Source organism: Syngnathus scovelli, chromosome 6, assembly GCF_024217435.2.
Source record: "Syngnathus scovelli strain Florida chromosome 6, RoL_Ssco_1.2, whole genome shotgun sequence".
Lineage (NCBI taxonomy): Eukaryota > Metazoa > Chordata > Actinopteri > Syngnathiformes > Syngnathidae > Syngnathus > Syngnathus scovelli.
Window position 1 is genome coordinate 2500457 of NC_090852.1, and position 27472 is coordinate 2527928.

The 27472-nt window shown below is 40.6% G+C and overlaps 1 protein-coding gene and 1 long non-coding RNA gene across 11 annotated transcripts in view; one reads left to right on the forward strand and one right to left on the reverse strand.

Moving 5' to 3' along the window:
• Positions 1–27472, reverse strand: part of sntb2 (syntrophin, beta 2) — a 170862-nt gene that overhangs the window by 14857 nt on the left and 128533 nt on the right. For 7 of the 10 annotated variants that reach the window (XR_007482135.2, XR_007482136.2, XR_007482137.2 and 4 more), the window contains one exon: positions 13453–13643. Coding sequence is in view for 4 of the 10 variants with exons in the window: in XM_049723051.2 (XP_049579008.1) it covers positions 13453–13643 (191 nt within the window). In the remaining 6 variants the exon portion in view is untranslated. Of the gene's footprint in view, positions 1–685; positions 12431–13452; positions 13644–21395; positions 21464–27472 lie in introns of those variants that run through there. The other 3 variants (XM_049723052.2, XM_049723053.2, XM_049723054.2) reach the window with 2 other exon arrangements.
• Positions 13642–23165, forward strand: LOC137840352 (uncharacterized). The gene is made up of 2 exons (XR_011086936.1): positions 13642–16569; positions 22838–23165. It is a non-coding gene; the product is annotated as an uncharacterized lncRNA (long non-coding RNA).

The window sequence follows — 27472 nt, forward strand, 5'->3', positions numbered from 1 at the left end:
AAGTCGCTCCTGAGTGTAAGTCACCCAAACTATGAAAAAACCCGCGACTTATAGTCTGAAAAATACGGTATGTATTTTTTTTATTTCATGCATTGTGTTGGCTTTGTTCTTTGAACAAAGTGATGTTCATACACGGCTCATATTGTGCACCGGTAAAAAACATTTATGTCTTGAATTTGAAAAAAAATAATAATAATAATTTCACAAGGGTGAATGGGCATACGAAGTTCGGTACCTCCAACGAAATTAAGAACCACTGGCCTAAGCAGACATGTCCACATGCATTTTGGGTCGGCTGAAGTTTGCGATGGATCAGGACGGTGCCAATTGGATAACAGCAGAATGCCTGTTATCAGAAGTCTGATGACCTACATCTTTCACGTCCTCTACAGACAGTATTGCTAGGCACACCACTTTCCACTCATTCCGGGGATCTAAGTTGCATCCAGCAGAGGGGCAAGGGGTGCGCCTCCATCCTTGCAGAAAAAAAATGTAGATGGACTCGAGAGACCAGCTCACTAATTCCATGATTAGGTTTTGGAAAAAAATATACAGGAGGCTAGAATAAGTTGAGACAGAGAACAGCACACAGACAGTCAGCAAGCAGGGAAGAAGCAGGAGCAGAGCAAGAAGTGTGTGCCTTCGTTCAGAGCCAAGCAAGATAAAAAAAAAAAGTCCACACAACCGTGATTTCAGATTTTATTTTAGTATCATTTGTGATTACATTGCATACTATGTATTGTTTTAATAGTCTAAAATTGTACGTTGCATTTGACATTTCTCAGAAGCATTTCATCTCTTGTGACCTCTGTCAAATGATTGTATTGTATTGGGCTCAAACTGGAAGAGACATTACTTTTGGTTAAAATACACCAATCCTCTGAAGCTTTTGCATAGATAGAATAGTCAGTAATTTCACAGAGAATATACATACATTTTAATAATGAAGAAAAGAATAGAGAACCTACATAGGCAAAGGATGCTAGTAGTACTGCTTCAAAGGATGATGAAAATCATACAACAAAATACAGTACAGAAAATCGGAAAAAGAGGAAACAGATTTTTTTTTTGCATCAGGCGTTCAAAAGCAGCATTCTGTCAGGGTTAACAATGCCAAAATCCTTGTACATTTTGACAAGGCCACATATTTAAAAGAACAATATGACAACAGAATAAGAATGGGCAACAAAACATGAGTTGTGTACATTTTATTTATATCTGTTTTGCATTGTTAGTAAATATCCCATTATCTAGACTGAAACAATAAACCATAAGTACTTCAAAAAGACATCCATCCATCCATCCATTTTCTGAACCGCTTAGTCCCCACGGGGGTCGCGGGCGTGCTGGAGCCTATCCCAGCTGTCATCGGGCAGTAGGCGGGGGACACCCTGAACCGGTTGCCAGCCAATCGCAGGGCACACAGAGACAAACAACCATTCGCACTCGCACTCACACTCACACCTAGGGACAATTTGGAGTGATCAATCGGCCTACCAAGCATGTTTTTGGGATGTGGGAGGAAACCGGAGTGCCCGGAGAAAACCCACGCGGGCTCGGGGAGAACATGGATGGATCAAAAAGACATCTCAAAATGAAATCTTAAAGAAACCTCAAAACGGGGGCAGGTGGTGTTGGGATGAGTAAGAACAAAAGAAACTGTAGGTTCCATCATTATAATACAGGTTTTTACTAGATACAAAGTTGACTATACAAATATGTTACCACAGATTAGTAGTTATAGATAGGGCTGGATTATAATCTTTTAAGACTTTGAAAATGTGTGAACATTTTAAAATTTAAGTTGCAGCTACAAATAAAATATAACATTTATATAAATATTAACATTTCAAAATTGTGAAAACAACTCACTCTATTTTAGTGTCATCAAGAATAAAATGAATTGTATCAACAGCATAGGGAACCCAAACAGCGACTGACATCTGACTCATGTATTTAAATATAAAAGTGATTTAAAAGAATAATTAGAATTAATTTGCTATACATAGTGGATGTTGGCAAGTTAAAGTTCCAATAACTAAACATTTTACAAAAATGTCAAACATTTGTCAAAACCTAATCAGTGTGCGCCATGGGGCCATACATTTTAAAACTGTTATAAACACATAATTGTTAATGTCTTCAAAGAAAACGTTTAATCTGTGGTGGTATTTTGTTAAGCACAGACACGTGGTGGTATGACAAAGAAAAGCAGCACCAATTTTTAGGTGAGATTGAGAGTGAGAATTTCTATCCAGGAGTTTAATTATACTATCTTCATTGTATATTTGCTGTCTTACATATATTCTTTCTACAATTAAAGATCAGAGGTTTAGGACCCTTTTAAGCAGGGGCCTCAAGCTCGTGGGCCAATTGCGGCCCACGGGACAATAGCTTGTGGCACTCGCCTTAATATGAAAGTTTAATGTTAGAGTGGTCCGCAATTTTGATATGAATGGTTGTGTGCTGATTCGAATGTGTCTTTTTGGGAGCACATACAGTGGTACCTCTACTTATGACCACCTATACTTACACACCTTTCGAGATATGAACCGGGGCCTCACGATTGGTTTTGCATCTACTTACGAACCAATTTTCGACTTTCAAACTGAAGCCCCCATCCCCCGCCTTGTCTCCTTTGCTCTGCCATTCCATGTTCGTCTCGGCGCGTTAGCAGCGTTAAAACAAGTATAGTGTTGTCGAGTATGTCTCCTAAGACTATCAATATGAAATTCGAAATCGGCAAGTATGTCTCCTAAGACTATCAATATGAAACTCGAAATCGTAAAGGAGCATGGCGAAGTATTGTATTGTCAAGCTCGCAATGGATTATAGCTGTTGTACCAAAGTAAGTACCGTGAAAATCGGTATCCCCTGCGGCAGGAGCGGGCACGCATTGAGTGAAGGACGGAAGCTGTTGCCCTGCGGAAGACTGTACCACCTTGTTTTCAATTAAAAACATGAAGAACACACTTGTGTGTTTGTCAATTTCCATCTTTAGACGCTACATTTTTTGAATTTATTTTTTTAAGTTCTCACTTGTGTTGTGCACGGGTTGCGCTCAATGACCACTCACAGTCGGAAAACTCAATTGCACCAAAAAGTAATGACGAGTACGTGACCACATTGCAAGGAGTACGTGGAAGCATACAATAATTTATTAGTCTGACTTTTTGTCTTCTCTGGAGTATTTTTAGCAAGTGTAGAAGATTAGAACAGGTTCCCCCCTCCCCAAGCAAAGTTAGGAGGTCAAGAATAAAGTGACATTTATTTTTTGTTATAAAAATTTGAAAAAGCAAAAATAAAACTGTTGTTTTGGGTTTCTGTGTGTTTTACACAGAGCAATAGGGAAAAGGTGATATTTTTGGGATACGCATTATTTGCTTTTACATTGATTCCTATGGAAAACATTGCTTCTACTTACAAACGTTTTTACTTACAAACCCGATTGTTGAACCAGTCAAGTTTGTAAGTAGAGGTACCACTGTAAGTGCATTTGATATACAGTGTACGGGCCCGAGGGAATAGCTTATGGATCTACGGTGACACAAAAGTATTAACAGGTGAAAAGATTAACATCGACAAAATTGTTGCTATGCCTCTGTGAAGAACCAAAAAACCCAAAGCGGTAACAGAAACGTGAATCTGACAAAAGTAATAATAAATGAAAAATTAATAAAAAATTAACCAGAGAAATCAGGCTTTCGAGTTGTGGTTCTAGTTCAACATTGTGTTTTAAAAATGATACCATCTGGAGAAAAGACTCAGTTTATGTATGAAGAGTGGGCCAAAACACCTGCTGAGAGGTGCTTAAGTTTCAACTGGAATTTACACAAATTGTCTGATTGCAGCGTTTGTTTAAATTAGTTTTTAAAAATACTTCTGTTGTACCACAATACAAAATCAATGTTTAATTTTTGTTGGTTAATTTTCATCGAATTTTTAGATCCTATTACTTTGAACATATTCGAGTTACTCTGACCACTGTGGATTTGTATTTAATTAACAGATGGATATATATATATATATATATACAGGACTGTCTCAGAAAATTAGAATAATGTGATAAAGTTCTTTATTTTCTGAAATGCAATTAAAAAAACAAAAATGTCATACATTCTGGATTCATTACAAATCAACTGAAATATTGCAAACCTTTTATTATTTTAATATTGCTGATTATGGTATACAGCTTAAGAAAACTCAAATATTCTATCTCAAAATATTAGAATATCATGAAAAAGTATACTCGTAGGGTATTCAACTAATCACTTGAATCATCTAATTAACTCCTGAGCCTTGAAAAACACTCAGCTTGGTTCAGTTAACTAAATCACAAGTATGGGGAAGACTGCTGATCTGACTGCTGTCCAGAGGACCATCATTGACACCCTCCATAAGGAGGGTAAGACACAAAAATAAATTTCTCAAAGAGCAAGCTGTTCACAGAGTGCAGTTTCAAAGCACATCCACAAAAAGTCTGCTGGAAGGGGGAAATGTGGTAGGAAACGCTGCACAACCACGAGAGATGACCGCAGCCTTAACAGCATTGTGAAGAAGAGTCGCTTTCAGAATTTGGTGGAGCTTCAAAGACAGTGGACAGGTGGAGTCCAGGTATTAAAAGCCACTGTTCACAGACGTGTCTGGGAAATGGGCTACAATAGCCGTATTCCCATGGTCAAGCCACTTCTGAATTCAAGACAACGGAAGAAGCATCTGACTTGGGTTATGGAAAAGAAGCACTGGACAGTTGCAGAGTGGTCCAAAGTCCTCTTTTCAGATGAAAGCAAGTTTTGTATTTCATTTGAAAGTCAAGCCGCCAGAGTCTGGAGAAAGGCTGGAGAGGAGCAACATCCAAGTTGCTTGAAATCCAGTGTGAAGTTCCCACAGTCAGCGATCGTCTGGGGAGCCATGTCAGCTGCTGGTGTTGGTCCACTGTGTTTCATCAAGTCCCGAGTAAATGCAGCTGTGTACCAAGAGATTTTAGAGCACTATTTTTTTCCGTCTGCTGAAAAGCTCTATGGAGATGATGATTTCATTTCCCAGCATGATCTGGCACCTGCCCACAGTGGCAAAACCACCAGTAAATGGTGTACTGACCATGGCATTACTGTCCTCGATTGGCCTGCCAATTCCCCTGACCTGAACCCCATAGAGAATTTGTGGGGTATTGTGAAGAAGAAGCTGAAAGACACCAGACCCAACAACGCGAATGAGCTAAAGGCCGCTATTGAAACATCTTGGGCATCCAGAAGACCTCAGCAATGCCACAGGCTGATTGCCTCCATGCCACGCCGCATTGATACAGTAATCCATGCAAAAGGATTCCCAACCAAGTACTGAGTGCATTAATAGACATTTTCAAATGTTTGATTTTGTTTTGCTGTTATACATCTTTTTTTTTACTTGATCTGAGGAAATATTCTAATATTTTGAGATATGATTTTTGAGTTTTCTTAAGCTGTAAGCCATTGGTCACCAAACTACGACCCACGGGCCGGATACGGCCCGCCAGCACATTTGGCCTGGCCCTCTGAACAATACCAGAGACGCTGATTTTTTCCTATTTGGCCTCCAGAAAAACAATCCTAGGCCCCGCCCTGTCAAAGAGAGAACGGAATAATGGCGAAAAGATTAGGTAAGAGAGAAATTGATTCAGAATGCAGGGTATTTAACCTGCAGTGGACAAACGATTTTTTTTTTTGTTGTTCAATGCAAAGAAAAGGCTGTTTGTCTCATCTGTCAAGAGACGGTGGCGGTATTCAAAGAATACAATCTTCGCCGACACTATGAATCCCGTCACAACGACAAGTACGATAGCTTGCAAGGCCAAATACGAGCAGACAAACTCTCAAAGCTAAAAAGTGGACTACTATCTCAGCAGAATACATTTGTACGCCAAGCTCAGCTGAACCAGGCATCCGTTGGGGCCAGCTTTCGGGTTGCTCAACTGATAGCAAGGAGCGGTAAGTCTTTCACTGACGGAGCGTTTGTTAAGAAATCTATGGATGCTGTCGCGGAGGAGGTGTGTCCCGAGAAGAAAGATGTATTTAATGCCGTAAGTCTGTCAGCAAGTACAATCACCAGACGCGTTGAAGAAATCGGGAGTAATGTATATGCCCAGCTGCAGCAGAAGACGAAAGAATTGGACTTTTTTTCATTAGCACTGGACGAGAGCACGGACGTGCAGGACACAGCGCAACTGCTCATTTTTATTCGTGGAGTTAGCGCAAACTTTGAGATATGCGAGGAGCTGGCAGCCCTCCAAAGTCTCAAAGGGACTACAACTGGAGAGGATTTTTTGACAAAGTGTGCCAAACCATGGAGGAGTTGAACCTGGACTGGTCAAAGCTGGCTAGCATCACGGCTGACGGGGCTCCTAGCATGGTGGGCGAAACTCGCGGTCTAATAGGACGCATGAACCGGGAGTTGGAAAAAAGGGGTCTCACCGCCCCGCTACGAGTCCACTGCCTAATTCACCAGCAAGCACTGTGCTGCAAAGTGTTGACGTGGGATTCTGTAATGAAGGTTGTGGTGTCATGCATAAACTTCATCAGAGCAAAGGGACTTAAACACAGGCAGTTCCAAGAATTCCTGTCTGAACTGGAGTCTGCGCACGGAGATGTGCTGTACTACACAGAGGTCCGATGGCTGAGCCGGGGCAGAGTTTTGAGGCGTTTTTATGAGCTGCTATCCGAAATTAACGCATTTCTTCATTTAAAAGACAAAACGGTCCCAGAGCTGATCGACCCAGAATGGAAATGGCACCTCGCATTTTTAACAGACGTGACAGAAATACTTAACAGCCTTAACAAGGCGAGGGGAAACTCATTTGCGACATGTATTCACACTTAAAAGCATTTGAGGTGAAATTAGCGCTGCTTTTGGAACAAGTGAAAAAGCGCAACTTCGTCCATCCCCCTGCTACCTCGACAGAGAACCCAGCGGTCTCGTTCCCAGCTGAAAAGTGCGTGGAAGCACTGGAAATGCTGAAGGCGGAGTTCGGTGTGCGATTCGGTGAACTACATGTTCATGCAAAAGAAATCCGTCTTTTTCAGAACCCCTTTGTTGCCGACATTGATGAAGCCCAGCCTTCATATCAGTTTGAGTTGGCTGAGTTACAGAACTGTGATGTTCTGAAAGACGCATTCAAGCCCAACAGTCTCATTGACTTCTATGCTGCCCTCCCAAACGACACGTACCCTAACATCAAAAAACACGCAACGAAAATGTCCACAGTTTTTGGCAGCACGTATATCTGCGAGAAAACCTTTTCACGCATGAAACTGCTGAAAGCTCTGATGAGATCAAGATTGACAGATGAACATTTGCATCAGTGCTTGAGACTGGCTGTAACTAGAATGGAACCTGATATTCAACTTCTCACCAGCCAGATGCAGGCCCACGGTTCACACTGATGAACATACATACATAGGTAAGCTCACTTTTCTGACTTGAATGAGTCATTCTGAGCATAAACAAATATAATCATAATAAAATATACTGGGATAAAATCCATCTTTACAACCATACTGGTAGTGAAATGTATTGTGCTGTGTAGGTGCTGTATCACTTAGTTCAGTTTCTCAACCTGCTTCCTTTGTGGTTTTCACAGGGAAGTTGATGAGAGAGAGCTGCAAACAGCGGTGTATACAAGCCTACTGGAACCTACAAAAGGATTATAAGGAAGGAACACAAGAACTTTAAGAGACTGCTCATATGCTGGACTTTCTAACGAACAGACCGCAAACAGTCAGAGTCGGAAACAACTCCTCAGCGACCACCATCATAAACACCGGGGTGCCGCAAGGATGTGTGCTATCCCCCCTGCTGTTCACGCTGATGACCCACGACTGCTCTGCCAGATTTGAAACGAATCACATCATCAAATTTGCAGATGACACAACAGTGGTGGGCCTCATCAAAGACAACGATGACTCAGCATACAGAGAGGAGGTACAGCAACTCATCACCTGGTGTGATAGGAACAATCTGCTTCTCAACGTAAACAAAACAAAAGAAATCACTGTGGACTTCAGAAAGAAACAACCAACACACATCCCACTCATCATCAACGGCAGTGCAGTAGAGTCTGTGAAAAGCACAAAGTTCCTGGGAGTGCACATCACTGAAGACCTCTCATGGACTACCAACATCACTGCGCTGGTCAAGAAGGCGCAGACACGACTCCACTTCCTGAGAAGGATGAGAAGAGCCGACCTCCCCACCTCTGCACTCACCACCTTCTACAGAGGTGCTATTGAGAGCATCCTGACCAGCAGCGTCTCTGTTTGGCATGGCAGCTGCCTAGCTGCAGACAAAAAGGCGCTGCAGAGGGTGGTGAGGACAGCAGAAAAGATCATCAGGTCACCCCTTCCAGCCATTCAGGAACTGTACACTTCACACTGTTCCAAGAGGGCAATGAACATCATCAAAGACACTACTCATCCTGCACACAGACTGTTCTCCCTTCTACCATCAGGGAAGCGGTACCGCAACCTGCGGTCCCGCACAAGCAGACTGAGTAACAGCTTCTTTCCTCAAGCCATCAGACTCATGAACACACTGAGGAAAACCACTTGAACATTCCAAAGTCACCATGCCACTTGGCACTTTACTCTTGCACCTTATATACAGATTTACACTTTTTCACTTTACTTCTATGACCACTGATTGTACTTCTGCTGCTGTGTATGTATGTGTGTGTGTGTGTGGGGGGGGGGGGGGGGGAGGGGGGTTGTGTGTTATGTCTGTATTATGTCAATACTCTTATTACACACCGTGTGTGTGTGTGTGTGCGTGTGTGTGAATGTGAGAGAGAGTATTTTATTGTATAGTATTGCACATGTTTTATCAGCATGTTAGTGTTTGAATGACTGCAATGTGTAAGTGTGCATTGTCTGTGTTTATGTTGTGAATGAATATGTCATGTCATGAATGAATTGTAAATTCAGTATGAGTAAGTTAGCTGTGTGTGTGTGTGTGTGTGTGTGTGTGTTGTGTGTATGTGTGTGTGAGAAAGAAAGAGATTTATGTCAATGTCTTATTTAAATGTTTTTAGTTAAACTGCACATTGGAGACTGGTCAAACGCAATTTCAAACTTCTGTGCTAACCCTGTTACATAGGATTTTTGACAATAAAGTAAACTTGAACTTGAACTTGATATGTGTCAGAGAGATTCTGCTCTGACAACTGAGCTGAACTTTTATCTGTTAAGATCGTGCCTGGCACAACAGAAAGTTAATGTTCCTTGGATTTTTTTTTCTATGAAGAACCCAGAGAGAGTTATTTAGTTATTATTTATTTCATAAATAGTGTTATTTATTTCCCGTTTTTTTCTGTGAAGAACTCAGAGAGAGTTATTTAGTTATTATTTATTTCATTAATAGTGTTATTATTTATTTCCTGACTTTTTTTCTGTAAAGAACCTGGAAAGGGTTATTTGGTTATGGAAACCAATACATCTGGAAAACAATACATTTTTTAAGCACCCCTACGATCGTCACACTTTTTCTGTTACAAACTGACACCGGCCCCCCATCAGAGAAGGGAAAACTTATGTGGCCCTCACAGGAAAAAATTTGGGGATAAGCCATAATCAACAATATTAAAATAATAAAGGCTTGCAATATTTCAGTTGATTTGTAATGAATCCAGAATGTATGACATTTTTGTTTTTTTAATTGCATTTCAGAAAATAAAACCTTTATCACAATATTCTAATTTTCTGAGACAGTCCCATCATAATAATCAACAATATTAAAATAATAAATGGCTTGCAATATTTCAGTTGATTTGTAATGAATCCAGAATGTATGACATTTTTGTTTTTTAATTGCATTTCAGAAAATAAAGACTTTATCACAATATTCAAATTTTCTGAGACAGTCCTATATATATATATATATATATATATCTATATCTATCTATATATATATATATATATATATATATATATATATATATATATATATATATATATATATATATATATATATATATATAAATTTGTATCCCTTTATTTTGAAGAACAGGACAAGGCTTCAAATGTGAGTGCAGAAACAAATTATGATACTGTGGGGCAAAAAAGTATTTAGTCAGCCACCAATTGTGCAAGTTCTCCCACTTACAAGATAAGAGATGCCTTTAATTTTCATCATAGGTACACTTCAACTATGAGAGACAACATTAAAAAGAAAAAAAGGGCGATAATTAGAGAAGGTTTATATATAACAGGGGGAGTGAGGCGATTAATAGAGAACACTTTTTGTCCGATCGCCAAGGGGCACTGACGTCAGTGCCTATGAACCTCACCGCACGTCACTGGTATAAGAGGCGGTCCTGATACATACATACATACATACATACATACATACATACATACATACACACACACACACACACACACACACACACACACACACACACACACATATATATGTGTAAGGTCACCCTATTGGAATCAAGAGGAATAGAAAATGGATGGATGGACGTAAATTAGGTAATAATTAGTCACACAACATCTTGAAAAAGCTAAGAAACAAACTAATAACACGTAATTTGGATGCCACAAAAAGTGTAATACTGTTTGTGCTACTTTTAAAGTATCACCCCATCCCCCCTTGCCACGAAATTACCTAAGACAGTGAAGTGTGTTTGCCAGACAGGGACAAGCAGCCAGAAAGAAGCATGAGTAAAACAAACACACCGACATCTGGTATCTGCTTTGTTTGCATAGTTTCTGCATGTTTTATTGCATACTGACTCTAAAAGTCTTGTCGTCTCACTTTCTGATAAAAACAAACTAACCAAAAATCTGATTAAACAAGTTAAAAGTACACTGTAAGGCTGCTCTGGAATGCTAGGCAAATACAACTATGTTATTGAGTCACTCATGAGGCCACCATTCGTTGATTGTCTAAAATTCTTCATCCTAACATTTATTGAGTAAAACATGACTTATTTGAGGTCACATAAGCATTCACCTTGCCGTTTGCATGCAAGTCATTTATACATAAACGTGACTAGAATCACACACTTTTTGTCTACGCAGATTCTCCTGTCCAGACTTGGCCCTTGTACGTTTCCTCGAAACTGAGAACGTTATCTAAATCTGTGAATATGAACAACTTTTTAAATGTGAAAATAATTTATTTTTTGGATAAGTCAGATTTGCAAAAAGTTCTAGCTAAATGAAAAATGTGAAGGATATGATGTTTTACATATTGTCTATATGTGGTAAATCTAATAAACATATCTACTCAAGTTATTTAATGAATGGCGGCACGGTGGACGACTGCAGAGGTCGTGGGTTCAAATCTGGGTTCTACTCCCTGTTTGAAGTTTTCTATGTGCCTGCGTGGGTTTTCTCTGGGTATTCTAGTTTCCTCCCACATCCCAAAAATATGAATGGTAGGTTAATTGTACACTTGAATCATCCCAAGGTCTAATTCTGCGTGTGTGTGTTTGTTGTTGTTTGTGTGTGTGTGTGTGTGTGTGTGCTTGCGTCCGTGCGTGTGTGTTTGTATGGTTGTCTATGTGTGCCCTGCAATTGCCTGGCAATCAGTTCAGGGTGTACCCCACCTACCGCCCCCAGACAGTAAACCTGCGACCCACGTGATAATAAGCAGTTAAGATAATGAATGGATGAATTTAATTAAGACTGTGCTTATGATTATGCTTTGGCGGCCTATTGCTGATTTTACCTTAACTTATACTGCACTGTAACTCCGTTCCTGTTTTATTTGCTTTTTACTGATTTTAATTTTAATCAACTGTTTTCAATGTTTTTTTTTAATGTTTTTAACTGTACCTTGATGCTTTTAATGTTTTATTTTTCTTTGATGCTTTCATGTCTTCTGTGAAGCACTTTGGATTGCCTGATTGCTGTAAAGTGCTATACAAATAAACTTGCCTTGCCTTGCCTTGCCTTGGCTAGAAGGTGCGTGAAAGTCATTCGCCGATGCGAGAATCTGCGCAGTCAGAAGTGTGTGACTTTTCGCTCCTATAGACACGGGATAATATGGCCCATATCATCTAAATTGATCAGTATATGATCACTGGAATGATAAAAGCTTTTTTAATTGATAAAATTCTGAGAGTTTTAAGTAAAGTGCTACTTTTAGACTTGACAAAGCTGCTGTGGGATAGAAAGTGGAAATGAAGGCACATTTTTATGAGAGGGTAGAGTGAGTGGTAGTGAGATATATGCCTGTGATGTCAGGTCCAATGGAACTATAAAGCTGTGAAGATTTGCAAGGGTATCATCATCATCTTTTGCTCAAGGTGTGCCTGGGCTCATTGGTGAATAGGTAACTCAGGTTGATCTGATTTTCTTCATGTGAGCAAGCCCATACGAGTGAGTTTGGCTGAAAGGAAAGCATGGAGGACAAACACAACTGGCTTTGGACCCGAGTGGAGGTCAAATACCTATTAGGGGAACAATAAAAGGACAGAAAATGGGACAAATGTTATTAGCAGTGGATTTTGGATTAATCACATCTTGAAACATCGAGACAAAACTGAGTAAACTACTTGGCTACAACTAGCTTTCCCCTATCCCCTTATGCAACACTCTACACTAAGTCGGAGACCAGCAAATTAGTTTGCACATGACCCCTACAAATTCCTTATCGTTTGTCGCACTGATGAGACAATATGAAAGCTTACAAAAGCTAATGGAGAGAACCACACTTTGATTCGTATTTTCCTGTATCTATGCATTCTCTTCTGCTAATCCAGGGTCAGGTCGTGGAGGCAGCCGCTTTAGCAGGGAGGCCAAGACCTTCCTGTTCTCAGCCACGTTTTCCAGCTTTTCCCAAGAAATCCCAAGGCGTTTACAGGGCAGCCAGTCTCTTTAGCATCTCCTGGGTCATCCTCTGGGTCTCTTCCCGATGGGACGTGCCAGGAGGTATTAACTAAATGCCTGAGCCACCTCAACTGACTCACGCTCCATGCAGAGGAGCAGCAGTCTGACCCTGAATCCCACCCTATTGCTATGAGAGAGCACGAACACCCAGCAGATGAAAGGCATTCCGCTTGCTTGTATCTGGGACCTTGTTCATTTAGTCATGATCCGGAGCTCATGACCATAAGTGAGGGTAGGAACCTAAATTGACTGGTAAATCGAGAGCTTCGCCTTCCAACTCAAGTCCCCCTTTACAACGATTCAACTGTCTCCATCACTGCACTAGGTTTTAATTTTATTTAATTTTAAAAGAATTCTAATTCCTATGATCCGGTATCCCAATATGCCAGTACCCCAATATTGACATCTCTGCAAGGGCCCTTTATAGCTGCTCTAGTTTTGTGTGCAATTTCTTTGTTGAATCAAATAAAGCAATCAAAAACACAATCTAACTTCAAGTTTGTGAATTGTAATGTGTTAAATTACGCAATACTCAGAAAGTCATATTAGTGTCACATGTTACTTATTACAGGTCACAACTTACCATTTCTCCCTCAGGACCCCCAAAATCAAGATAAAGATTGTGTATTCCATCGTCACCAGACATTTTGAGTTTTTCATAAGGGTATCTGAACAACAAAGCACCACTGGCTGGTTCGGCTGGCTCGCTCATAACAGTGAAGCCTTTTTCATAGTGCAGTGTCAGCCGGACATCTTGTCTGTTGAATGTGCAGCCTGGGGGAAAAATGGAATAGTCACAATTAGTGGATGTTAGTGAGTGGAAAGGTGAGTAGGTTGTATGTAACTTGCAGCATTTCTTCCATACATCTCGACAAATAATGAAAATGCACAAGTATTTGTCTAGCAACAGGACGAGGTATAGAAAATGTAAAAGGTCAAAAATGTTGCACTGAGAGTAAACAGTCTGCTGGTTTATACCTGTGGTTTTCTTAGGTAGAGCCGAGTACACGGCTTGAGATAACCCACTGAAATAGCTTCAAACTGGTTAAAGTATATAAAAAAAAAACTGAAAATGAACTAGGGGAAAGATATTGATATTGTATCTTTAGCTTCAGGTGCAACAGAATTATTAAAAAAACATACAAATCACAACTGGCGTGAACAAAAATTTAATAATAATCCATCCATCCATCCATCCATCCATCCATCCATCCATCCATCCATCCATTTTCTGAAACGCTTTGTCCCCACGGGGGTCGCGGGCGTGCTGGAGCCTATCCCAGCCGTCATCGGGCAGTAAGCGGGGGACACCCTGAACCGGTTGCCAGCCAATTGCAGGGCACACAGAGACGAACAACCATCCGCACTCGTACTCACACCTATGGGCACTTTGGAGTGCTCAATTGGCCTACCAAGCATGTTTTGGGGATGTGGGAGGAAACTGGAGGGCCCGCAGAAAACCCATGCGAGAGAGGGGAGAACATGCAAACTCCACACAGGGAGGGTCGGAGGTGGAATCGAACCCGCACCCTCCTAACTGTGAGGCGGACGTGCTACCCAGTGCGGCACCGGCTGCTTTAATAATAATAATAATAATAATAATAATAATAATAATAATAATAATAATAATAATAAATTACATTTATAATGCACTTTACATTGCAGAGAATCTCAAAGTGCTACAGAGTGCTTTTTTAAAAAGAAATGTCTTCAGACCGCTTTAAAAAGTGTCAACCGACTGTGGTGCTCTCAGGTGGACTGGGAGGGCATTACACAATTGGGGGGAGCGAGAGCAGAAATCCCGGTCTCCCATGGAGCGAAGGTTTGTCTTGGAGGTTTTGAGGAGGTAAGCGTTTGATGAGCGGAGACTCCGAGTGGAGTGAAGAGTGACCAGTTCCTTGAGGTAAGAGGCACCGTTGCCATGGATGCATTGACGGGTGGAAGATGGAGATGTTATATTCAGTCCGAAAGGAAATGGGAAGCCACTGTAGTGATTGGAGGATGGGTGTGATATGGTCGTATTTGCGCACTCTCATCAGGATCCTAGCGGCCCTGTTTTGGATGTATTGGAGCTATTGAAGGCTCTTGCCAGGGATCCCGATGAGAAGTGCGTTGCAGGAGTCGAGCCTGGAGGAGACAAAAGTTTTGTACTATCTATTCATCCATTATCTGACCCACGTATCCTCACGACGGTTGCAGGTGTGCTGCAGCCTATCCCTGCTGACTTTGGGCAGTAGGCAAAGGAGACCCTGAACTGGTAGCCAGCCAATCACAGGGTACATAGACAAACAACCATTCACACTCACAACCACACCTATGGAGAACTGAACTGTGAAGCCACAGCCTGTCTGGTCGACACGCTGGGAGAAAAAAATAAATAAATAAATAAATAAAACATTTATTTCTTGTAACTAGTAGGTACTGCTACCACTACGATTGAAAATAAGTCCATAGATGTCTTCAGGGCTAGACTCTAGACCAGGGGTGGGCAAACTTTTTGACTGGCGGGCCAAATTTTGTTCTAAATTTTGATCGGGGGGCCGAACCAGGAGCAGATCGATGTCGTGTTTGTGTGAAGTAATAGAAATGACATGTAAAGGTCATTGCATAAAAGGTTTGTACTTTTAGTAGGTAGTAAAGCATGGATATTCAAAAAAAGGTTTTTGAAAAGAAATGCATTTATTAACAGCATTAAAAAAATATTTCACCAAAAAACAACAATCAGTGATTCTCATTAAATACGACACTGTTATTATGAATAATAGTTTCCATCACTTCAGCGCCTGCAGGTCAGATTTATGAAATATGTTTATCTAATTAAGCGAAATCACATCAAACGGCAAACATTCTGACCAAATACATCATCTTGAAGAATCAGTGAAAGAATACTTCTAAATAAAGTAATAAAGAAATCAATAGTATTGTTGGTCTCCCTTTTTTGCTAGTGCATCATGGTCTGGAGTAAAATTTGTTGTGGTAATTCTTAGGATAGAGCCAAGGTGTCGGTCTGTTAACCTAGAGCTGTGACGGGCTTTGTTGACGTTCATGTGGCGGAATGTCTGCTCACACACGTAGGTCGAGCCAAATTGTCCTCTTTTTTTTTTTTTTAAACACTCGGCACTAAGTGTCCACCTTTCTTTTCCTCGGGCCACTCATTTTAGTTGAAGGATTCCAGGGGAAGGTTTGTGGGTGGCATTAACGTAAAACTGTATCTGAAAGCTCAGCGCGCGAATTCCGAGAATGCTGACGTCACAGCCCACACTCGAAATTCGGCACTGATGGAAATAGAGCGCGGAGTGCGGAGTGCGCCGGGTCCGTACTACTTAGTACGTACACGCACTTGTGAGTGTGCACCGAGCTTTCTGACACGGCTTCCGGGAGTAAATGCGCGGGCGGGCGCTTCCCCAACTATTGGGGAAACATACTAATTGCAGGGAAAATGACCCAAAAACAAGTTCAATACTACAATTTAATCAGGTTTGTCAGGCCGGATTAAATGGCCCCGTGGGCCAGATGTGGCCCGCGGGCCGTAGTTTGCCCATGTCTGAGTCTAGACTGTGTGCATGTTAGTTGATAAAATGGTGTGTCTTACCTTTTTTATTTTATTTTGTTAGAAAGAAAATGTTTTGTTGAACTTGCACCACAGCTGAAATGGGTGTTAGTTAACTATGGACTGACAGGAACAGAGTGTTTACTTGAGGTAAGTGGTAAAAAATTAAATGTGAGTGGATAGAGGAGTTGTTGAGTGAAGCGTTTGCTCATGATTATCAGCACAAGAACAATGCTGGAATGTACGAATGTACTGGATGATATCATATAAAAACACACGCATATTGTAACTTCTCAAAGCAAGACAGCATTCTTGCCACACACACGTACGCACACAGTCAAGACACTCACATACAAACATTTCCATTTGGTTGGGCAGACTGGTACCGGTCCGTGGGTCACTTGGTACCGGGCCGCCAAGCCGCACAGAAAAAAAATATATATATATTTTTATCGACGATCAATTAATTCCGGTCAAGACGCTCGTCCCGGTCACGTGACATGTTTCCCCAGTCGAGCCCGCAAAGCTAGCAAAAATTGGTAAGAATTTATTTTGAAAAATATAATAAAATTGGCGATTCTCTCCCAATTACATCCGTCGGTTCAGGTCAAGAGGCTCGTCTCGGTCACGTGACATGTCACCTCAGTTGAGTCCGCGAAGCAAGCAAATATGAGCAAGAAACAAATGTTTGGAAAGCTTCTTCGGAACGGGAAAAAAGCCCAATGAGGAGACGGAAGAAGAAGAAAAGGAAAGCTGCATTTAAAAGAACATTTCTGGAGTCCTACTTAAAATCTGGATTTATCGCCACAGGTGACTCTGACGCGCCAAGCCCACTCTGCATAATATGTGGCGACAGGCGAGCTAACGAGGCAATGAAGCCTTCAAAACTGCTTCGGCACATGGAGACCAAGCATCCTGTATTAAAAGACACACCTTAACCAATTCGGGCGTCATTGTCTCCGATTACGCCTAGATGGGACTGGCTCGTTTCTGAGAAACAAGCTCAGTGCTGGTGAGTTTTATTAATAAAATTCAATAAATAATGAATAAATAATTACTATAATAATTATAATAATTAGTCGTTTATACTTGTTTTTATGCCAGTCGTATCATTTTATTTCATTGTATTTATATATTTATTACAAATGTATTATTTATTTATATAAATGTATTATTTATTTATATAAAGGCCGGTCCGCGAAAACATTTTTGACACGTAACCGGTCCGTGGCGCAAAAAAGGTTGGGGACCACTGTGGTAGGGTATTGTTAGACTTGGAACTGCCTCCTACCAGGTCGAATACAATAAAAGGCAGCACAGTCGAACTGGAACTTCTAAAGATCTTGGAGCTCTGAGAGCTCCACTTAGCCCTTGTTGCGCAACAAGTATTGTTGGCTCAGGTTGTGTTCTTGGTCTCCTGTCTCTTTTTGGTGCATATCTTATTGTTAATAGAATAACCCTATCAGTACCATTGCAGTCACTCAAATTTGAAATGCATGCTCGATTAATTTGCACCAAAATAAATTAATTTTAATTAATGTGTTAGTTATTACTACTACTACTACTACTACTACTAATAATAATTTCTACAAAATAATAGTGACCTTACAGTAGTTGCTACTCTGGCCCTTATGATCAATAATAATAATAATAATAATAATAATAATAATAATAAGAAGAAGAAGAAGAAGAAGAAGAAGAAGAAGAAGAACAACAACAAACACAACAACAACAACAAGAATGTATACAAAAAACTCAGGCCCTACAAATTTCAGTGTAATCATCGCTAATAAATGGGTGAAGTAGATGGACCTCGCATCTGTCACTGAAAACAAGCACCACCTGTCTCGCTTGTGTTTCTTATAATGGCAAGCTTACTTGAGTAGATTACATTTGGTATACATGTACAGTAGGTGGTTATACGCAGTAGATAAGGAGCTAAGAAAATAGATTTGAACAGTATAGACAGTTTTACAGTGAAGTCCTTGTGAGTTAAATATTAAATGTTTATAGAGATTAGGGTTAGGAGGTTGTGAAACTGTATTTTGCAGCTCCACACTCCATTTCAGAAGGTGGCAGGAATGCACCAAGGGTTGTTTGCCAACTACTGAAAGACTAAAGACTGCAAAGAAGGAGTAGAAGAAGAAGAGTACATTGAAGAAAAAGCACTGAGAAGTGAGCAGTTGCCAATGTGAAGTAAAAGAAATTGTCAGCAGCATCAGAGTGGTTGAGACTGAGGATATCCAAAAAAAGAAGCCAAACCCTGTCACCTTGTACAACACGTATGGCGTGGACGTGATGAACGTGATGGACCAGATGATGCGAGAGTACAGCGTGCATGCAGAAACCCGTCAACATGGCAGCACTGAATGCACATGTTGTGTATCGAGCATTAATGGGACAGCGAGAGAGGCAGGCGGACTTCCTGGCGGACCTTGCAGAATAGTTGGATAACACGTGGCTGTAAAGGCACGCAAGGAGGAACTTTTTCAGCAACAATCTCCCTCACCGAGCACCGGGAAAAGGGGTAGATCTGAAGTGAACCATCAGTACAATTACAATCTTGCTACTGTACGATGTTCTGATTGACAGATACACATGTGGGAAATGTAACAGAGAAATATGACAACAGTGCTCTGTGGCAGTTCTACACTGAATTACTCCCTGGGCGAGACTATTTCCGTGCGCTCCAGGCCGCCCGTAAAAAAACAACCCATTTTATTTTGCAAAGATGTTTTTTTTTTTAACAGTATATGCGCCAAAATTTTAGAAGAGCCCCTGTAATTGCAATTGAGCTTGATATACAGGACTGTCTCAGAAAATTAGAATATTGTGTCATGTAACATGGGGGGTAGAGAAGGTGCAAATGGTAAAATATGGATTGTTCACAGGAATAAATTGGCAGAGCTGAAATTCCAAATTTGTCCAAAAGATGGCGCCAGACCAAAACATGAGACCAAAAAAGGGGCCAGAATAAGCTAAGCAAGTTAAAATAGAAATAAAACAGGAACACGGTGTCAGAGTGTGAGTCACGCATGGACGCACAAATGTGATTTTTATTTTTTGATTTCTTTGCTTGGCTAAAAATGTATTCTGTAACCGCTTAAAGCAATATTATTTGTCAATTCAATCAAGAGACCCGTCACTATGAGAATATTGGCGTGACATAAATTGTTTGGAGAAGCACAAATGTGATTTTTATTTTTTGATTTCTTTGCTTGGCTAAAAATGTATTCTGTAACCGCTTAAAGCAATATTATTTGTCAATTCAATCAAGAGACCCGTCACTATGATAATAGTGGCGTGACATAAATTGTTTGGAGAAGCACAAATGTGATTTTTATTTTTTGATTTCTTTGCTTGGCTAAAAATGTATTCTGTAACCGCTTAAAGCAATATTATTAGTCAATTCGGTCAAGAGACCCGTCACTATGAGAATAGTGGCGTGACATAAATTGTTTAAAGAAATAGGTCAAAGGTTTGGATTTTTATTTCAGAGTTAATTGAAGCGTAACTTTAAAAAGTTATTTTCATGGAACAGGAAGAGAAGAAAAGGGGAAGTGAAAGGTTTTACCAGGGGCTAGCTGTGCATTTGGTGGAAAGTACTGCGTGGTCAGGGCGGAAACAGCTGCTGATGGCGACAGATGTCCAAGCGTGGGAAAAAAAACTGGGCACTCATACCCTATAGTAGGCGTGGGAAAACTGACCAGTTTATTCTATAGGCGTGGGAAAACTGGGCAGTCTTACCCTATAGGGAAGGTATAGAAGAAAGAAAGGGGAGGGGGGACAGAGAAGTCTATAAAAAGTCCTGCAGGGGCAGCTTCCGGGCTTTTCCCCTCAAAGAGCGCTTATACGTGAAGGAGCCCGAAGGAGTTTCAAGATTTTTTCCAGAGTCCCGAGATCTTTGTGTGAGACGCAGGATCGCTGGTCTGAAATTAACTTGGATTTACTCCAAAAAATTGGACTGGACAACTTTACAGGAGAAATAGGTGAGGGAAAACTATTTTTATGTATTTTAGCGAGAGTGGGGAATAGTCATCGGGCCGCCGGCTCCCTCGAGGCCAGCCTGTTTCTCTAATTTGGATTTTAGAAGTAAGATTGAATTGATCACTCGACTTTGCTTCCACCAAAAATAGCACGCAGCTGGTATCTACCTTTTCCCTTGAAGGAATGAGGTCGAAATACAAAAAGTCCTGCCTCGCTACAAAAACAGATATGCTCAAACCTCATTGAATAAAGTACATAAGCAGACAAGTATATTCACATATTAAATAAATAAAAGAAACATTTGAAGCATATAATTATACCTACACACCAAATCAATAAAGAAGACATAACTAGACATTTTTGATAAGTGGTGATGAGAAAGGTTTTTATAACTTTATGATCTGATATATATATATTTCTGAGGACTTTGAAATAACAAATGACTTTTGATATATTGCCTAAATAGCTTAATGACCCTTAAGGAACTGTGGAATGCATGCCTGATGTTTTTTCTCTGAATCATGGACACGGCCAGAGTCATCTTGACCGTTCAGTACTTGATTGTATCTTATGTTTTGACTAATGTTAGACGCCAGTTTTTGATTACTACTGAACGCTCTGCACAGAGGGAAATAGTTTGCCTAACAAAGAAAAGATACGGTTGAATGCGGTACGACAGTGTATGTCCAAGATTGGAGAAGAATGTTCACAGGAAGGTCACGTGGAGATAAAACCAGTGGGTGCCAGAAGGAGCCACCCGAGAACTCGGCCAAAGATGATCGCCAAGGCCGAGAGACGGGATGGAAGACAACAGCACCCTCCACACACACACACACACCAACAGCCCCCCACCAACACACCGAATCGCCCATAACCAGCACCACTCCCATGGAAGCAGACTCTCCTTCGAACTTGCCCCAACCCAAAGACTCATCGCCCATCAATCCCAGCCCACAATGTGCTACTGAATATAAAACTGATCTAACAACCTTGGACTTTGCCTTTTCTGAATGGAGACTTTCCGCTCTTGAAGGGCCCAGCGCTGTATTGTACTTTCCTGAAAACAGAGCTTTTTGAACAAGAATTGTGATTGAACTCAACCAATCTGTCTAAGTCTAATTTCTGCTTCAGTGTCTTTGCATTTTCCTAAATCTGAAGAAATCAAACGAGCACGCAGTGAGTAAATTGGATAACAGGTGATTGGCAAAGGCTTTTGCCGTGAGGCGCAGATAACGCGCTCCCTAAATTGTGGACAGAATCCAACACCCTCTTTCATGAACTGTGTTTCGCAATCGAATTGTTCTGGGATTGAATGATTTTATTAACACGGGTATCAGTGAGTGAAATTGTTCGGTTTCTGGAGTAATTGAGATTTGTAATTCTATTCCATGTTTCTTCAATAAATGTGTTTTGTATATTACTTACTTCGTTGTGCTCGGATTTGTACTGAATATGCAACCGATGGTCTGGGGTCGATTTGACGATTTGATTAATGTGCGGGGGGTTATTATGGTATAACATAGGACCGTAATAAATAAAAGTAACATCAGACAACTTTAGAGAATTGAATAACTTCCGTGGTTATTTGAGCCACGAGTGAATTTCGATCCGTTCGAAAGCTTGTTTCGTCTGAATAAATTAACGGAACTGTTTAAATCGGATTATTGGTTTGGTGTAGAACGGAAAGTAATTTAAATATTTGAAGGGCGCAGGCCCGTTTCCCCTTTTGACGGGCCGCGTAAAAAGTAACTCCGAACGAGTTAGAGAATTAAATAACTTTCGTAGATATTTAAGGGAAGAGTGAATTTCGTTAAAAGTGAATTTGTTTGAAAATTTACTTCTTCTAAATAAAATAACGACGATGGTTAAAATAGATCATTAGAGTTGGTGGAGGATAAAAGTATTTCGATTGTCCGTCGGGCGCGGCCCAGTTCCTAAATTTGTCGGGCCGCGTCAAAAGTTAAACGGGACACGATCAAAAAATAGACTTGCCTTCCAAATTAATTATTGGGCAAATCTAAATAGAGCACGACATTTTTATTCGGTTTAAGAAAGTTGTTACTCTTTTTAATTAATCAAGTGGGGTGAAGAACTCCAACGGTTAAGTGCTAGATCTACGTATAAGAAGTTAGAATTAATAATATAAAGTGCATTAATTTTCTTCTTAAATGCTATTATTGTCACACTTTTATTAATTCGATTCTCTTTCGAATAAAGAAGTTGGTTGGTTCGGTGCATGAGCGACCAAGTGGAACGGACCCTAAAGGGAAATGTGCTTTAGGCAGTTTGCAAACATATTTTTAAGGTTGTGTTAAACTTATAATCATATTAATATAATAACTAGTATTGGAGTGCTCGTGTGGATTGGTGGGTGGCGAAGAATGTGCAGGCAAACTGCATGAACTTGTTTTCGTTGACGTGTTGTGTATAGGCCCAGACAGGGAGTACCGGACGAGAACACCTCAAGGTCGTTGAGGAACGAGAACAACAGCACGTCTATGTGGCCCGGCTTCGCGGGGAAATCCAACCACCTGACCTCAGCGATAACACCGACATGGGGAGGAAATGGCCATCGACCAATCATCTCACAATATTTTGCATGCTTTAATATTCATATTGTGTTTCTTTAAAACTGGGCAACCCGGAAGAATGTGTCGTCTTTTGGTGGTCACAAAAACGCACGAGTTTTAGTGTGAGGGACCCGGGACCCAGGCCTGTATTAGTGCGCTTTGTCAGGAATAAACAATTGGTAAATTTGGTCTGATTGATCTACTGGTCTTCTCTTTGACAGAACGAACTCGCAAAATTGTTAGGTGCGCCAGTGTGTGGATTAGGACATAGCAATTTATGTGTTAAGTGTTGATCGCAATTTGGAGTCAGATCAATAACTAGAATCCGTAACCTAACAACCCATATCAACATTTACTTCGGCAAAACTAGTGCTTGGGTGCGCTATACAAACGAATCCCTGAGGTCTTAACAAAGACATCTAAAAATATCCGTAACATAACAAGAACTTCAAACATTAGCGGGGAGCCATCAATACGATGCGGTCACTTCGAAGTCTTGCCTCGAATTGAGTTACTCGGCTCGAGCTTCGGGTGACTTGAGAGGGATTGGCGTCGTACAGAAATTAGGTTGACTCCGGTGGAGTTAATTTAACTCGGGTGGTTAGATTACGGACGAATCTCCGAACCCGGCTAAGACAAACCCGTTACCGGGAAGCTGGTAACTTATTGGAAGAGGTGCGTTTGACAATTGTGATAAAGTTCTTTATTTTCTGTAATGCAATTAAAAAACAAAAATGTCATACATTCTGGATTCATTACAAATCAACTGAAATATTGCAAGCCTTTTATTATTTTAATATTGCTGACTATTGCATACAGCTAAAGAAAACTTAAGAAAAGGTTCATGACTGGGGAGGCACTGACGTCAATTTTCGGACTATAAGTCGCGTTTTTTTTCATAGTTTGGGTGGGGGGGGGGGACTTATACTGAAGAGCGACTTGTATGCGAATTTTTTTAAAATTTTCAAAATTCCAAAAAAAAAAAAAGTTAAACTGTGATAAACGAACCGCGATGTAGCAAGGGATTACTGTAATTTGAATTTTGAGTGACGTGAGTGGCGCGGCGCGGCGGTTGTTTACATAAAGGACAACGATTCGATCACGGGATGACGAAGATGACGAAGGGCCCCACGTACTACCGGCATCATTAGCGGCTTTGTTTGTAAGTGACACGGAGGAGGAAGAGTTTGAAGGTTTTAATGATTTGGAGTGACACAGAAGGTTTGAAAAACTATTATGGCTTTTAAGCACGCCTGATCCTACTCTACGGAGCTTTTTTCACCTCCGTGGATTGAAATCGGGGGCCGGCGCTTGGCCTGGTGGCTGTTCAGGAACGGTGGATGGGGCTCGGACATGGCCTTTACGCACACCCGGTCCTATTCTATGGAGCTCTCTTTCACCTCCGTGGCTGGAAGTGCCACCTCCGGGGATGGAAGTCCACGCCGCTACACACCTGGAAGTCGATGCCGGTGCTTGGGGCCGTGTGGCGGTGAACTATTTATGTTATAGTTATTTGATATATTTTATTTCGTATAGCAACTTGTATATGTTTTTATCGTTACAGTTCATTTCAGCATGACAATGATCCCAAACACACCGCCCGGAAAACAAAGGAGTGGCTTCGTAAGAAGCATTTCAAGGTCTTGGAGTAGCCTAGCCAGTCTCCAGATCTCAGCCCCATAGAAAATCTTTGGAGGGAGTTGAAAGTCCGTGTTGCCCAACGACAGCCTCAAAACATCACTGCTGTAGATGAGATCTGCATGGAGGAATGGACCAACATACCAGCAACAGTGTGTGGAAAACCTTGTAAAGACTTACAGAAAACGTTTGTCCTCTGTCATTGCCAACAAAGGGTATATAACAAAGTATTAATATGAACGTTTGTTATTGATCAAATACTTATTTTCCACCCTAATTTGCAAATTAGCTGAACCCGCTCAAGACCGTGGAGATAACAGTGGACTTCAGACGAGACCCTTCACCACTTTCACCCCTCACTATCCGCAGTAATACTATTCTCTCCACAGACACCTTCAAGTTCCTGGGAACCACAATCTCTCGGGACCTGAAATGGACCGGCCACATAGACTCTGTCCGGAAGAAGGCCCAGCAGAGGCTGTACTTCCTGAGACAGCTCAAGAAGTTCAACCTGCCGCGGGAGCTGCTGAAGACCTTCTACACTGCCATCATCCAGTCTGTTCTCTGCACCTCCATCACTGTCTGGTTTGGATCGGCCTCCAAACAAGACAAGCTCAGACTGCAACGGACAATCAGGACTGCAGAAAAGATAATTGGAATCAACCTCCCATCTATCCAAGACTTGTACCTGTCCAGGACCAGGAAACGTGCATGGAACATCTCTACATACCCTTCTCACCCAGGTTGCAGTCTGTTTGAACTACTCCCCTCCGGACGGTGTTATAGAGCTCTGTACGCCAAAACCACCAGACACAGAGACAGCTTCTTCCCCCAGGCTGTTGCTCTGATGAACTCACACCACTCTTAGAGTCTCAGAGTCATTGCTGTGCAATAACATCCTGCTCTCCACACCTTTTTTGAATTGTCTACACTGTTTGTACTATGTGTCCTCTCTGCATCCATTGCAGCCTGGTCATCCTGGAAGAGGGACCCTCCCATATGTGGTCTCTTCTCAAGGTTTCTCATTTCCCCTCGCTGGAGTTTTGAGTTTTTCCTTGCCCTCTTGGGAGTTTAAGATCAGGGGATGTTTAAGAATATTTGTCATTTTTCACATGTCCTGAGTGTTGTTAGTCACCTAATTGTTGAACAGAGGCTGTGATGTATCAAAGTCAAATTCTTGTTTCGCACGCTCAAACATGGTGAATAAAAACTCTTGAATCTTAATCTTAAATCTTTTTTTTTTTTTAAATCAGACAATGTGAGTTTCCGTTTATTTGTTCATTTTTTATTTTGTCTCTCATAGTTGAAGTGTACCTATGATGAAAATTACAGGCATCTCTCATCTTGTAAGTGGGAGAACTTGCACAATTGGTGGCTGACTAAATACTTTTTTGCCCCACTGTATGTCAGAAATTGAGGCAAATGTAGCTTGTTATTTTCCCCCAGTAAAAATAACAGTTTGCAAATGTCCGATACAGATTAAATTCAAACCAGTCAGGTTTACGTAGACCCTTGTATTCCAATTAGAATTAAACCAAATTACCAAATGGTATGAAAATACTTATCACAGGGCAAATTAGAATAGAATTTCATTCAGGTTCAAATGGGTAGCAAATTCCTCATTCCCCTGCAGGAGTATGCATATGAAAGTAATAGTGAACTCGAGCAATTAAAATATTTAATTGTGATTAATCACATTCTTTGTATTGTTAACTCATAGTTAATTGCACCTTTTATTTATTGTAAAAAAAATAACTTGAATTTTTTCCCCCTGATACATTATTTTAGCAAATTTTGATACTCTTAATATGAAGAGGATTGATTTTCTTATGCAGAATTTTTTTTTTATTGAATTGGATTCAATTTATATAAAGTCACACAAACAGCCACAAATCCACCTTTAATATCTTTTGAGGGAAAATTTGTTGAGTAGGAAAAAAATATATAATACATAATGATTTTAATTTCTTGATGACTCATTTATATGTTACAGTCTCACAGTCCTACTTGGATTTTCAACATCTACAGACTATGATTATCAAATTTTTATCTTACGTGAGAATTGTCATGGTCGGGGGCAACTTCTATGAAAACTCTAGGACATTCTTGTCTGCTGTCTCAACAGCGCAAAGTTCATATCTTTGCAGATTTAAGATCTGTTATAGAATTTCCCGCCGAAGCCACATGATCAGTTGATCACAATCATAGATGATTATTATCTGTATTGGCAGCGTAAAACCCTGATTTAAACATCCCTACACAATTTTTTTTATTAAAAAGGACAAGCAATTCAAAATACCATCATATTTTTGGAACCTAAAAGTATTTGGTATTGATGTCAGCGATACAGGCACCAGTTTTGATCAATACCAAAATCTCAGATAATGCAGAGCTCAACTGAAGAGCGGGAAGTCTGTTCCCTCAAGCTGCTGGCCTTGAGACCTGACACCAAATAAATGGAATAAAATCAATGGGTGGGTTATTGAGGAGAGTAAAAAAATACTTATAATGAAATGAATTTCAGAATAATGCTTTGACATAACAAAATGCAGAAAAAGTGAAGCACTCTGGCTACTTCTTGGAGCCACTATATACAGTACGTAGACACGACAAACGCTTCTACAAGTGATTGGTTCAAGTATCACAAGTGAATAATGTTCATTTTCTAAAGAACTCGTACACAAATACTACTGTGAGTCCAAGAATCACTACATTTTCTTTGAAGTGCCCTGATTTGCTGTAGTTGTTGGATGATATTCAAGTACAACTGTTACGATCCCTCCTCATGGCAACAGAGGAAGGCGATAACATTGATGTGTGAATTGGCGGTAGGTGATAGTAGAGCTCTACTATGGTTT